The 13,114-nt window shown below is 39.7% G+C and overlaps 1 protein-coding gene across 3 annotated transcripts in view; it reads left to right on the forward strand.

The window, feature by feature from the left end:
- MAP2K5 (mitogen-activated protein kinase kinase 5) overlaps nucleotides 1-13,114 on the forward strand; it is a 130,115-nt gene that overhangs the window by 71,770 nt on the left and 45,231 nt on the right. For 2 of the 3 annotated variants that reach the window (XM_035569423.2, XM_035569425.2), the window contains exon 17: nucleotides 10,121-10,150. The exons of the other annotated variant lie outside the window; for it this stretch is intronic. In XM_035569423.2, the coding sequence (XP_035425316.1) occupies nucleotides 10,121-10,150 (30 nt within the window). The remainder of the gene's footprint in view (nucleotides 1-10,120; nucleotides 10,151-13,114) is intronic. 3 annotated transcript variants of the gene reach the window in all.

Below are 13,114 nucleotides of genomic sequence, written 5' to 3' on the forward strand. Positions count from 1 at the left end.
TTGTGAGCAGAGTGTGAGAAGTATTAAATGTGGGTACCACATAAATTTGGGGAGATAGTGAGCATTCTTGTTCCTTTTGAACTAACACATGTCTAAGTGTATTCAGTTTCCCATCAGTCTTCCAAAAAAATAAGAAATACTGCTAGTTTATTATTATTATTATTTATTTCTTTTTTGGGGGAGTTTGCATTCTTTTCTTCATTTTTTTTTAAAGAGAATTAAGTTTAATACCTGATCTGTAAACCTGTTTAAAAGTGTTTTATCATAAACAGTTTTCTTGAGGGTTTTAGATGTAATTTTATTTAAGGGCTTTGGGGTTGACAAAGCAAGTTCAATTTAAACCAATGACATTGCTGTCACTACACTGAAGACTGTGTCAGCATTTTCATTATAAAAGCTGTTTTTCAGAGGGTTTATAACTCAGCCATAAAATACTCTCCAGACTGACTGGGCTGAGCCTGAGCGCTGTTTGTGTTCTGTAACTGATTCAGTCTGCCTCCAAAAACTGTGCCCTGCACAGGAGGATAGATCAGATTGCCTAATATTTCCTGTAACTCTGCAATATTACCCTAACCCAGCCGTACATGGCTGCAATCCGGTGAGTCTTGGTTATTTTTTAAGGCAGCATCCCTGTCCGGCGGCGCCTTCGGGTGATGTTTGAGGTGCTACCTTCAGCTGGGCCACTTCTCCTGGGGTAAGCAGCTGCTGTAGGTGAGGAGGGCTTGGCTGGACCCAGCAGGGCCAGTTCTCAGGTGCTCCTGCTTCTTCAGGAGCTTGCTTCTAGGTTTTTCCCTGGATTTCACTGCCTCAGGACTGCCAACTGAGGAGCACTCACTCTCTCTGGATGTGGTACTGAGGATCAGAGTCTCCTACGTACCCTGAGGAGATGGCGGTAGGCAAGGAGAAGGGCGTTTTGGGAAGGGAAGGGAGTAGGGCTGTGATCTGAGATGTTTGTTGAGGCAAAGAATAGGCTTGCAGATCTTTGTCAGATAATCGGGGCCCATTCTACCCAGAAATGCAACTGGAGTTGCATGCAAATGCAGGAAATGAAAGTGATTTGCTTATGCCACAAACCAAGCAGGTTTTGGAAGTGGAATATGAGCTCCTGTGTTGACTGACGATGCCTTTTTCACACTTTTGCTCCTCCTTTTGTATCATCTCCTAGTCCCTACTTCCTGCTGTGCTCTGCTGAGAAAAGCACCTACTTCCCTGTGTTTCAGGCCTCCTTTTAAAATGACCTTTTTTTGCAAAGATAATCAATGTTCTCTCCTCCAGGGGGAAAAAAGCTTTTCAGTATCAGTTCTAATGTTAGAAACAAATGGTTAAACCTCCCCAAATGAGAGTTTCAAGTCTGTAGTCACTGGAGTTTTCCGTTACCTGCGTGTTTGCAAGAGCTTTCAAGGGCTGCTGATCGTTTGTGACATTTGTGTTAAGATGCTGTTTTAAGCAATATTTCAAGCAGTCATGTTAGGGATTTTCAGCACTTGTGTGCATTCCCGTATGTAGGGAACCAATATTTATATATATATCCAGCAAACACGCTTTGCGTCATGCATTTCAGGTACACGTATGTCTTTTTTGAGTGGGTTTAGCACTTTTTACCTTTAATGTCAACATTATGGACTCAGACTCGTCAGCACACTTGGGCTGGAAGCACAGGTGGAGGTGCAAGAGGAGCACACTCACACCATGAAGGCAAAGAGGAGGAACACATTTGAAGAGGGTGCTAGAAGAGAAGCAGCTCTGCTTTAAGATGGTTCTCGTAAAGCACTTCAGTCTTGTTCAACTGCAGAAAACTGATGTAAAGATGCACGTGTAAATAATCTGGTCAAGGAGAGGAGGTTTCAGAAGAATTGTTTCTAGAGAGGTTAGAGTATGTGATCAGCCACATATCATCAGCGCTGAAGTGGTAATGGTTCAAGATCAAGATTGTGAGCTGGCCTGCAGGATAGCGAGCTGATGTGCGGGAAGGCCTGCAGACCACTTGTCTTCTGCAAGATCTCACTTATGCGTGGATGTGATGGTTGGGCTGTCATCAAATTTGCACCCTAACCTAAACAACAGCAGGTAAATGGATGTGGGGGGAGATCTGAGACCCGAAGCTTGGTGGTATGAGGTCAAGTGGCAGTTCTTACTGGAGTTGTCCTTGCTTTTTGAGATCTGTAAGAGAACTTTTTATGTAATTCACACATAATCTTTAATGGAACATATACTTCTAAATTGAAGACACAAATCCAGAGTTTCATAGGGTTGGTCCTAACAGAAATGGGAATGTCAGTCAGGTGGCTGCACTTCTTTGAAGGCTGGAGCTGTTGTCCATGGCCAGCATACAAGTTTGCCATGTCTAAAAGTAAAGTATAGAAATGTAAAAGTAAAGTATAGAAATGGCCTAAGGAGAATTTATTGTGGTCTAAAACTTGGGAGAAGTGAATTAAAGCTAAATAATTGTCTTAGTGCTGGGGCCCACTGTCCCTGCTGGTGGTGTTACGCGCTTGGACTGAGCAGAAATTTATTCGGCTCATTTCAGCTGTAGGATGCTGCTGGTGCTGGTGCTAGCAGAAGGCATGAGGTCGTCATTGAGCAAACGTTTGAAAAACACCAACCTGATTTCCCCATTCCTATGCTGAGAAATCAAGAAGTTGTTAAATTAATGGAATACTTTAGCTGGATCTAAGCACATTTCAGTAGATACAGTATGATGTGCACACTTTTTTTGCTTATTGAATTCCAACCTTCTCTAAACTAATAAAAACTACCCTCCCTTCTGCGCCCAGGCATCCGATAGCCAGCAGTGCTTGGATGCAGAGGGTGTTTACTTTGTCACTACAAATCACTCGAAATAAGGTTAGTATTTGAGTGGACCACTGATAATGCGTAGGTGTGATTGTTTGGTAGCAGACATCTTTAATTTAAGATTATGGAAAGCAAGAAAATAAAAAGTGCTTTTTTGCAATGGCCCTCATCCTGGTCTTCAATATTTTTAAGGATTGTATGTAGTGTGATGTTTCTGACTTGTATGGATAAATTGTTGTACACTTCATTCACCCACTGAGAGTACCTGTAACACACAGAATTTTACTCAATAACTTGAATTCTTATTTATGTAGTTTTAATCATTCTGTACAGAATGATGTTTCAAAAACTTGTTCCTAGGAAAAAGCTGGCCTACTTTGTTTTCTTTTTTTTTCCCTGAGCTATTTTGAGCAATCTCTTCAGAGCAGTGGTCGTGAGCTCAGTTTCCACGCCTGCCACCTTCATGCGGCCACTGGGCTGAAGAAAGACAATGTCCAGCTACATCACGGTTGTTGCGGTAGTGGAATTAGAAGTAAAGGTACCAGTGCCTGAGGGTTGGGTCATGAATTAATAATTGCTCTGTGGTGGAGGAGGCCCGTCAGAATAGCTGAAAAGAGGGAAGTTGCCTTGCAGAGCGCTATCAATCACTCAGTGACCATAACTTCCAGTAATTAGTGTATTTTATGGGCCTTTGCTTCAGTGACTCGGAAGCACATATGCTCCACTCACAGCTAAACTTAGCCAGAGTAATATTCCAGGATGATTTATCCGCTTGCTGCACTGGGATGTAACCCTATATTAGGTGAAGATTGTGAACTAAGCTGCAATAAAGTGTAAGTTTAGGTACAGTTTGCGCGGGTTGAGACCTCAATGTATCATGTTTCTCAGCAATTGCTCTTAGGCCACTGCGGGCAGTCTGTGCAGCAGCCAAATAAATAACGCGGTTCTCTACCTGAGCCGACGGATGAATGGACAATTAAAGGGTAACATCAGCTGTGGTGTGTACAAAATATATAGGTTTATGTAATATTAACATCCCCTATTCTTATAGTGTGTGGTATAGCTGTTTTGACTTTTAAAAAGTCAAATAAAAATTTGAGAGAAATGCTGGTCAGTTGAGCCGTCCTTCCTTGGTGGTTTAATTGGTTTGTGAGGGAAGATGCTCTGGACCGAACACGAACTTGTCCGTGCCTGGGGGGATGCAGAGCAGCTCCTGTAGGTGTTGGGTCTGAATCCAGCAGCCAAATAATCAGCAAGCATCCCAGCTCAGACACAGAGCCTCATTAATCCTTGCGGCCCGTTTGTGTGCATCTTGCATGTGGCAATTTGCGTGGATTGGGCCTGAAAGGGCCGCGTTTACCCCCAGACACTTTTCCCTTTAGAAAAAGCTATTCTGAGCAGCACCTTTGAAGAACCGACGGTAAAAGCCTGCTAATATAAGGGGCTTGTGGAGAGGAGGAAATGTGCAATTTAATCATGATTGTACGCAGTCTTCAGTTTGCAGTGCATTTACTATAGTTCATATTTAAAAGAAGTCAAAGTGAAACTAATTATCTTTAATTAAGGTGAATTAGGCTTTGATTTTTAATATATTTTATGTAGAGAGATCTTGAACTCATCTGCTCCAGCCAAGAAATGTCCCAAAGGTTATTAGGGCATATTTCTGTTGGGCCTGACGGTATTAGTAATAACCTTCTTTCTCATAGTTCCCGACATGAACAAATATGTCACTTCATCAGTCTCTGTTACCCGCACTTATGCCCCTCCGCAGGGGTCGCAGATTCCACAAGTTATCAGCTAATGGCGTTATACATTAAAAATTGAAGCTTTCCTCACTCTGAGGCCTTTCAAGGCTTTGTTCTTAAGCCCCAGACACTTTGGAGTGCAGCTGCAAACTATAGGCAGAAGATTAAATTAATTTGTAACTCTTTTTTCGTCCTGCATTACTAAATCCTGCACATTTAATTGAAACCCTACTTCAAGATGCTTTGTGTTTCTGTTCTTCTTTGTTGTCAGTTTAACCTCAGAAGCACTTTAACGCTGGTAAATTGCTGTTATATCCTTTTGGATTTTTTTTTTTTTTACTGTGCAATAAGAGGACAGTGAAATTGATATTTGAGGGGAAGAAAAATCTTAGAGCAGTTTTTGAGGTATTTAATATTTATTAAGGTCCATACCCTGCAGAGTTTCAGGTGATTTTAAGCCATCTATTGAGAAATGTATAAATTGGTCTTGGAATGAAATTTCACCTAGGGAATTTTATGTTATCCAGTAGTTAAGTCTGATTTTTAAAGTTTCCTGTGTCTGAATGTTCCAGTGGCGGCTGCTTTTCCATAAAACGAGGGTTTAACTGCAGTGCACAATCTAAATGCAAAATCCTTAGATGGAAATTTAATTGTGTAAAATGTGCACAAGGTAATTAAGAACAAATTTTAGAACATTTCAGACTATAAAGTCCTCCTTCAGCTAGATCACTAGTGATATTGTAAGTGCTTATTTTCAATTTGCAGTTATGCTGAGAAACATGAAATGTATCTAAATTAAGAATAAAAACATCCCATGCTTTTCAGCATAACTGTAAATTAAAAAACAACTTGCACAACATAGACAATAATCTAAGTGGGAAACTTTATTGCCCGAGTGTCCTAAAAATATGTTTTGAACTTCTTTCCTTCAGTCACTTTCTGAACAGGATAAGGACTGTGGCTACTGTAATTCTTATTAACAATATTTGGGAAAGCAAATAGCATTTTGAAAGAGTGATGTGGAGAAAGTGGTTTGTGAGGGAAGATTTCTGGATTTCCATTTTCAGTTCCAGAATGGTTAACTACGTTATTTCAAAAAGTCATTTTGATTTTTGTCTTTTGTTATCTGCACATTAAATGTATGTTTTTAACGGCAAACAGGCTGAGCCTGGTTGGAGCTGCTTTCCAGCCCTTCTTAGCGCAGCTCAGTACAGAGGATTTAGGCACTGAAATTGGCTGTTTTGTGTTCTTTTTGCTTTCCCTTATGTGTTTTTAGCATCTTTTTACACAATTTGATAAAGAACAGCCTGCATGCACCCTGTACTTCTGCATTTTGTTTACTCATTGGGGATTATTTGTGTGTCAGTTAATCAATTATTGTTTTCGAACCTGATGGTGCACCTTGTACATCCATCTGCACCTCTGTCAAAGTCAGGGGGAATGCTCCTATCAGGTACTCGCACAGTGCAAATCATGTTTCAGGACACAACTTAACTGAACACCGTGAAGATGAGAGTTTTAGGTACTCTGATGGGCTAGTTTATGTCTAAGAAAGCAATAATAATAATAATAATAATAAAAGAAACTGTACAGGCATGCAGTTTCTCTAAAGTGAAATAATGTAGGAAGGTATTATTCTGACATAATTCTTGCTGATATGGTTTGATTCTCCTTTATATTTCTGTACCGTGCTGGCAATGCAATTCACTGCACCTTTTTAAAATGGTAGGGTTTTGTTGTTTTTTTTTTTTTTTTTTTTTTTTTTTACAGTTCTGGTGTAGTGTGAAGGTACCCATAGGGAAATGAGAACCAACTTCTTGAAGTTTAAGCATTCCCTTCTCCCCTCCTTAATATCCAGAGCTACATAAAAAATGATCAGTTCTTATCCCTAACTAGTGAGAATGGAAATACTATATTTTGGTTATAATGCCTTAAAAAGAAAATGAAGTTTCTAAGTTGTCTCATGTAAATACAGAGATAAGTTTTTGATAGTGTTTTAACTTAGTAGTTTACATCTTTTGTGTTCTGCATTGGATGTGCTTAAATGACTTCCTGGAGACAGATGATAGAGTGTACAAAAATCCCTTTAGTAAAGCTCTAATCTGTTTGTTTTTTGGTTATTTTTTTTCTTTACTTTAACTGTGACACTATTTATAAATCTAAATCTACATACAGAGGTCATTGGTTGGCTGAACTTAAACCATTTTACTTAGTAAATTTAATTAAGAAAGTACAGTGCAACTCATAAGCAAATGAGTTTTTCCTAGTTTTAAACCAAACCACCCTCTTGAGTGCTGATTGCCTTGCTCGACCCCTGGTGATACAGAAACAGGCAAAATTAAAAAGGACATTAAAGCTTCATTAAATCTGAAACACATTTAGTACAGTGACATATCTGCAGGCTATTTCAGGGAAGATTACATACTCTTTGGTAAGTTTCTTAATTTATAATACCTTGACAATCTTGCAGGGAGGAAACAACTCTGACTAGAGGAATGGCATGATGGTTCTGCGGGATGCAGGAGTGCCACAAGACCCGTCCACAACTGCATCTCTCTGCAGGTCTCAGTCAAGCAGCAGCTTCACTGAGAGCTGTCTTGTCTTTTTTAGCAACCCCCAAAGAACTAGTTTCTGATGCATTTCGGGTTCCTCAAAGCTCATTTGTACGCTGCATACTTAGGTCTGGCAGAAAACTGCTCTTTTTCCAGTTATTCTGTTGCCTTGGGAGTCACACAGGCGAAGCCCCTGCTGTGGTGTGCAGTGGCTGGGGAGAGGAATCGTCCGTGAGAGCAGGAGAGCTTAGTCTGAAGTCATCATTGAGGTAGTGATAGGTTTTCTGCTTAAGGTCTACAGAATGATACCCTGGGTGTAGAGCCATAATTATCTTCTTCTTATACAGTGGGATAAATATTACATACCTACAAATCTGTAGCTATTGTAATAATTATGCTTAAGTCAGTAGACATCAGAAAAATTAGGTCTTCTACTTCAGTTCATTGAAAAGTGTTTGGCGTTTATAGGTTTATTGTTAGGCATCTATGGGCTATCACAGCAGCAGTGTTTCTTAGGATCTTGAGGATGGTCCCCCCAAAAGCTGAGAAAGTGAAAAGGGGCACCGTTATGTATGTTTTTGTAGTTTCTGGTCCTTAAATCTGAGCATGCCAGAAAACATAGGGCCTTTCCTTATCTATTTAACACTGTATTTCAAAGGCTGCCATCAGAAAGTGGCTGGCTTAGCTGGGAGGAGCTGTGAACCAGACAGAAGTGACAGAAAGGGTAGCAATCAGCCTGCTTAGCGTAGATTTGTTGGAAGCATGAATTTGCTGCAAAGAGATGCTCTGAGCTCAGCACTGCACCGGAAACAAAACTGAAAAACAGAATTCACCCCGGAGAGTTACCAGTCCTCAGGGCAAACCTGGAAGGCAGAGGGCAGAAGAAACCCAGAGGAGGAAGTTAGCTTAAATTCTGTCCCTCTGGGGAGTGTGAGGAGATCTCACTGGTCCTGTCACCTTCACATCGTTACCTGTTCCAGAGGTGAATTACGTACTCGTAAGCGTTGATCTCACAAACCGAGCCAACACAGCGGTCCCCAAGTGGAAGTCTACAAGCAAATCTTAACTTTGAGAGATGAGAGGCACCACAGAAGCTTCTGAGAAAAAAACATGCTCTGTTCTGTTTTGATATTGCTAGTAGGGATCCTCAATCAACACCATACTGATACAGTAGGCCATAATGGCTCCTCCTCAGTCATTATGCAAACTCCCACTGATGAGATATTTAGGAAGGATTGGGGTGATTTTTCAAAGTGATGCATGGAAATGTAGATTTGCAGTTCTGGTAACTGTGATGTGTCTGTGCAGTAAGTAAGCGTTTAGAGTTATGGTACAAACAGTAGTCCTGTTAGAAGCCACTCTGCTTCTCTGTAGACTTTTCAGGACAAATCCTGTCTCAATATTGAGAAAGCTTCTTTTAAGGGTAGTCACCAGAATAAATCATTTTCTTGCTTTGGATTTCTGTTGCATGCTTCTCTTACACAAATGCTTCAAGGACCTACTTTGCTTCTGTGCTGTCTTTCCTCCTAAGATCTGGAAGAAGTTTACTGGACTCATAAGGCTCACAGCCAAATGTCTAATACAGTAGTAGGTTTGGTCAGCTGCTGGAATTGCAGAAAGGGCACCATCTCCTCTGTTGCTTGGTTGCTTCCATTCATGCCGTCAGCTTCTCCTTATTGCCTTCTCAGGACCCTTTTCCTGTCCTGATGAGGCTCAAGTACGTCTGTGTTCTTCACCACTTCCCCACCTTGTTCCAGCTCCGTCTGTGCTTCATTGTTCAATACTTAAGGTGGTTTTGTGCTGCCAGCCAGGCTGAAATTTCATCAGAGGTTAGCACAGCTGCCTCACTGCAGGTCAAGTAACCGTGGCACTGAAGAGCTCGCGTAACAGCGGCAGTAGGGGTGCAGCGAGCAGCTTTCACCCAGCACAGGCATCGGCCTTTGCATTACACGACACGGTGGCTTAGACCTTCAGCACTGACTCTGTCACTCGGTCTGACATGAATATACCTAGTTCATCACACAGACAGATCAATGATAGTAGTGTGTCCATATCTTTTTGGTGGGCCGCCTCCTGAGGCTGGGTGAGGGAAGGAATCACCAAGTTAGCGGTAGTGGCGTGAAGCTCACCAGCCTGTGGCTCCTCTGGGAGATGTGGAGAGAGGTGGGCTGCTCTGGAAAGCAGGGCACAACAGGAGGGTAACTGCTCCAAATGCACTTTTGGGGGAGTCTGTGTCAACTCTGAAAGCCCTTGTCTGTCACTAAATGGTAGACAAAATAGACCGGTTGTATTTTGCTGGAATTGTTTCAAAGGTTCAGATGCCAGTGGGGAAAACCTAGTCTTGTATCAAACAAAGGGTTTATCATGGAATAATTATAAGCTATGGCATTATGGCGATGTTAATACTGTTGTGTCTGATACCAATACTAGCGGATACACTCATAATGCATCGAGTGACTTCTAAAGCAGTCTGAGCAACACGTTCAGTTCACATGGTGAAAGTAGATGTGAAGAAAAGACAATGTGTCGTACTGCAGGTGCCATGATCTCTCTCCAGATCCCACTCACAGGTTCCTAGCTGGATTTGACACCAATAAGGAAACAAACCTCAGCTATATAACCCAGATTTTATTCTGAGCCTGTTAGGGAAGGACTTCGGGAGTTGAGTGCACGCTCTACAATACCCGTTCATTGCAGATAATTATCAGTAAAGGTCAGTGTCGTTGGCCTCACCATTGAGGCTGAACTGGTTTAATTTAGAGAGTCCTCAGGAACTTGGGCATCAAACAGCGTTGCTAAGTGCTACAGACAAGAGCTTGAGAAATACAGAAATATTCAGAAATGTAAAACAAGGAGTAATTGTTGTGAATGGCTCCATTCTAAATGCAGCTCTTTGTGTGCTTTCAGAATTATTTTTGCTGGCATTTTCCAATTTATACAATAGTAAGAGTTGAGTACTTTTCTCTCTTTAAGAAAATGTGCCCTCCATGCAAATCTATATAACTAGACAAATATTATTTCCTTTCCCAGCTTGCTCTTGGGAGGTTTCCATATCCTCAGGTAAGATTGTTCATTACTGCTGTTTGCCACTGTGACATTCATTCCTATGTATGAAGGTGCAGAGAGCAATTGTGAACATTTGAGCCACATACAAATAAATCTGTCCTGTTAAATTGAAAAGTGGTATCTTGAAGGAGTCATTTAGAAGTCTCTATTGATTTTTTTTTCTTTTTTTCCCCAAACTCTAGATTTTCTTTTCCCTGGAGAGAAGGAAAATTATGATGATGTTAATGATTGTTTTTTTGTGAGATTAAAAAAAAAATAATCCCGTATGTACTTTTGATGCCAGGAAAATGCATCTACTCCTTTTTTGTATTTTTATTTTTCAATTCCAGATTTGAATAGTGGTACAATGATATAAAATTCTTCCAAATAAAAAATATAGTGTGAATGGAATATGTAAAATGGTTCTGGATCCTCCTTTTTAAGAGGACCTAGTATTAGTATTTTATTTACATACTGATATTTTCTGACTTCTCACTGACCTAACTCAGTTTTACTGAAGCCAGTGGTAAAACTATTTCCAACTTGGCGACGGTTAGGCCAATGTGCTGTATTACTGTATAACATTTTACTTTGTATGCTTGAAAAAACATGAAGCTCTGAACAAAACAGCCAGTCCAGAAATAGGTTTGATGATTACTTTAAATTCTTATTGCAAGATAGATGTTAGAATTCATAGTAACAAACCATTCTGTGGTTCTTCAAATTATTCTTTCCTGGGAGAGGGGAAAAAGTGAAGTGTCCAGGGACTAAAATGAATTATTTGAATGTGGTTTTTATGTTTTTGTGTGTTTTATGAACACTGTTTTCTGCATCTTGGTCTATACAGATCAGAGTGCCTGGAGGCATGTCTGATTTAAAGGTGGTGTTGGTCTGTGCTCTTTAAGCATCTATTAACTTGCTATTATTATGCAAATAACTGTTGTAATACACATACTAATTTATGCATGGTTAGATTATGCAGATGCCTCACAAACATGGTTATTGAATAATAGGCTGGGACTCATTCTCTCTCCCATTTTTATAAGCTGTTTTAAGCAAATTCTCCTGACACTTTTATGGACTTGTAAAGATTTTGCGTATGTGGAAATACATTGAATTCTTGCTTTCTCATCTCCTATGGAAAATGTTTATGGACTGAGAGCGAGCTGTAGCTGGTTACCAGAGCATACGTTGCGTGTTTTAGCCATATTTTGAAATGAACCCTCTCATTTGAGAGAGGGTTAAAAAAAAGAAGCTCTTGTACTGAAGTGTCCTCCACGCGCTGGCATACTCACTTGTGCTCATTGAGTGTCTTGATGCTCGTTGGGAGTAGTGTGTTATACCTCTAAATCAACGTGATGTGGAACACAAGATAACCTTCTGTTCACGGAGGTGTTGGAGCTTGGGAAAAGAAGTTAGAGCGCATATATTGCATGTGATTCCAGACAAAAAAATTTTTTTCGGAATTGGGAACAAAACACGATTGCTAGTTTAAGATCTTTTTTTGCTATTCTAATTAAAAAACAGACCGGGTTTGTAAAAGAATATTTGGCAAGTCAGTAGTCCATGAAATTGTATATATTTTTTAATGTAAAACAGTTGAAGAGGTGAAACTTTAAAATGAAGCTATTAAGGTTTTCAAGCAACTGCTTTTCATAAGGATTTTTATGTGAAGAATACGTATTTTAGATGTGTATGTACAAAGTTGGTCACAAAAACCCTTAGCAACTCACTGTGATTAAGTGGATAATCCATAATGTTTTGGTGTTTGTTTTTTTTTAAGTCTATATATATTTTTTCCTCCCCATGTAAGGACCTGATCCTGCAGTCACTCACTTGAGTAAATTCTCCTCATGTCAGTGGGTTTATTCAAGTGATTGAAACTAATAGTGTGTGTGCTCACAGTATTTGTCCCTAAATAACTTGAACTTCTCTCTAAAAATGTCAAGTATGAATACGTGTTTGAGAACACCTGAATTTTCTTGCAAATGAACATTTGTCTCCAGCTGTAGCTGAAAAAAAAATATTTTTCCCCTTTTTCCCTATTTTTAAGACACAGACAAATGGTGTGTATAAATTCAGTTTAAATGAATAAGATTTATAGGGGGAATCATTGTAGTGTGGAAATTCAGGACTCCTGCAATATGCCAGAAAGATTAAAGGATGATTTTTTTTCTTCCTGGCCTTTAGTAGAATATTTTAATGATAGAATTTAGCACTTCTCATTTTCCATGTGTTTTATAAGCATTTATTTTGCTACCACTTATTTGTCACGTTATCATTATTTAATCTTATGTTAACATCTTGTCTTGAAAGCTCTTAAGGATACAAGCAACTACTCATGTAAGTAGAGTTGCTTTTGGGTGTGTTTAGGATTATTTTTGATGTCTTAATATGCAGTTTATTTCGTAATCTGTAGCTAAATGCCACCGGTAGTGACCTGTACAAGAAAATAAGAAATAGTAATGATTAGAACAGTCTTTCCCACTATAAAAACTTTGCAAAGGAAACACTAATCCTTAAAATGTAGTGAATTTCAAAAATGGTTAATGGTTTTCATGTATTTGTTGTTTGTTTTCCTGGCGTGGTATTGCAATGTGCTATTGCTTGTTTGCTGTGATGTAAAATTCCTTTTGGAAGAAGTAGTGTATGACACCCGTAGGATTTTCTGTAGATACGCAAGTAAGCACTTAGGGGTATATTCTTCCCCTGATGTGCAACTCTATTAAAACTAATAGGAATGGTGCACGTGCATACACACACATGCACAGGAAAAACAAACTCTTTTGAGTAAAGTTCTTTCCTGTGTAAACATTTAAAATGGAAAGGAAAACCCTTTCACCAAGCCTAGCACATAGCATGCTTAGCCTTTCAGATAGGTGAAGAAAGCACATACAAAAAAGTTCCAAATTTCTTTTAAAAGTCTAAACTTAATTTATTTGATTTTGATGGCGACATACACATCTCTGCAGAAAGAAC

Source organism: Cygnus atratus, chromosome 11 (assembly GCF_013377495.2).
Source record: "Cygnus atratus isolate AKBS03 ecotype Queensland, Australia chromosome 11, CAtr_DNAZoo_HiC_assembly, whole genome shotgun sequence".
NCBI lineage: Eukaryota > Metazoa > Chordata > Aves > Anseriformes > Anatidae > Cygnus > Cygnus atratus.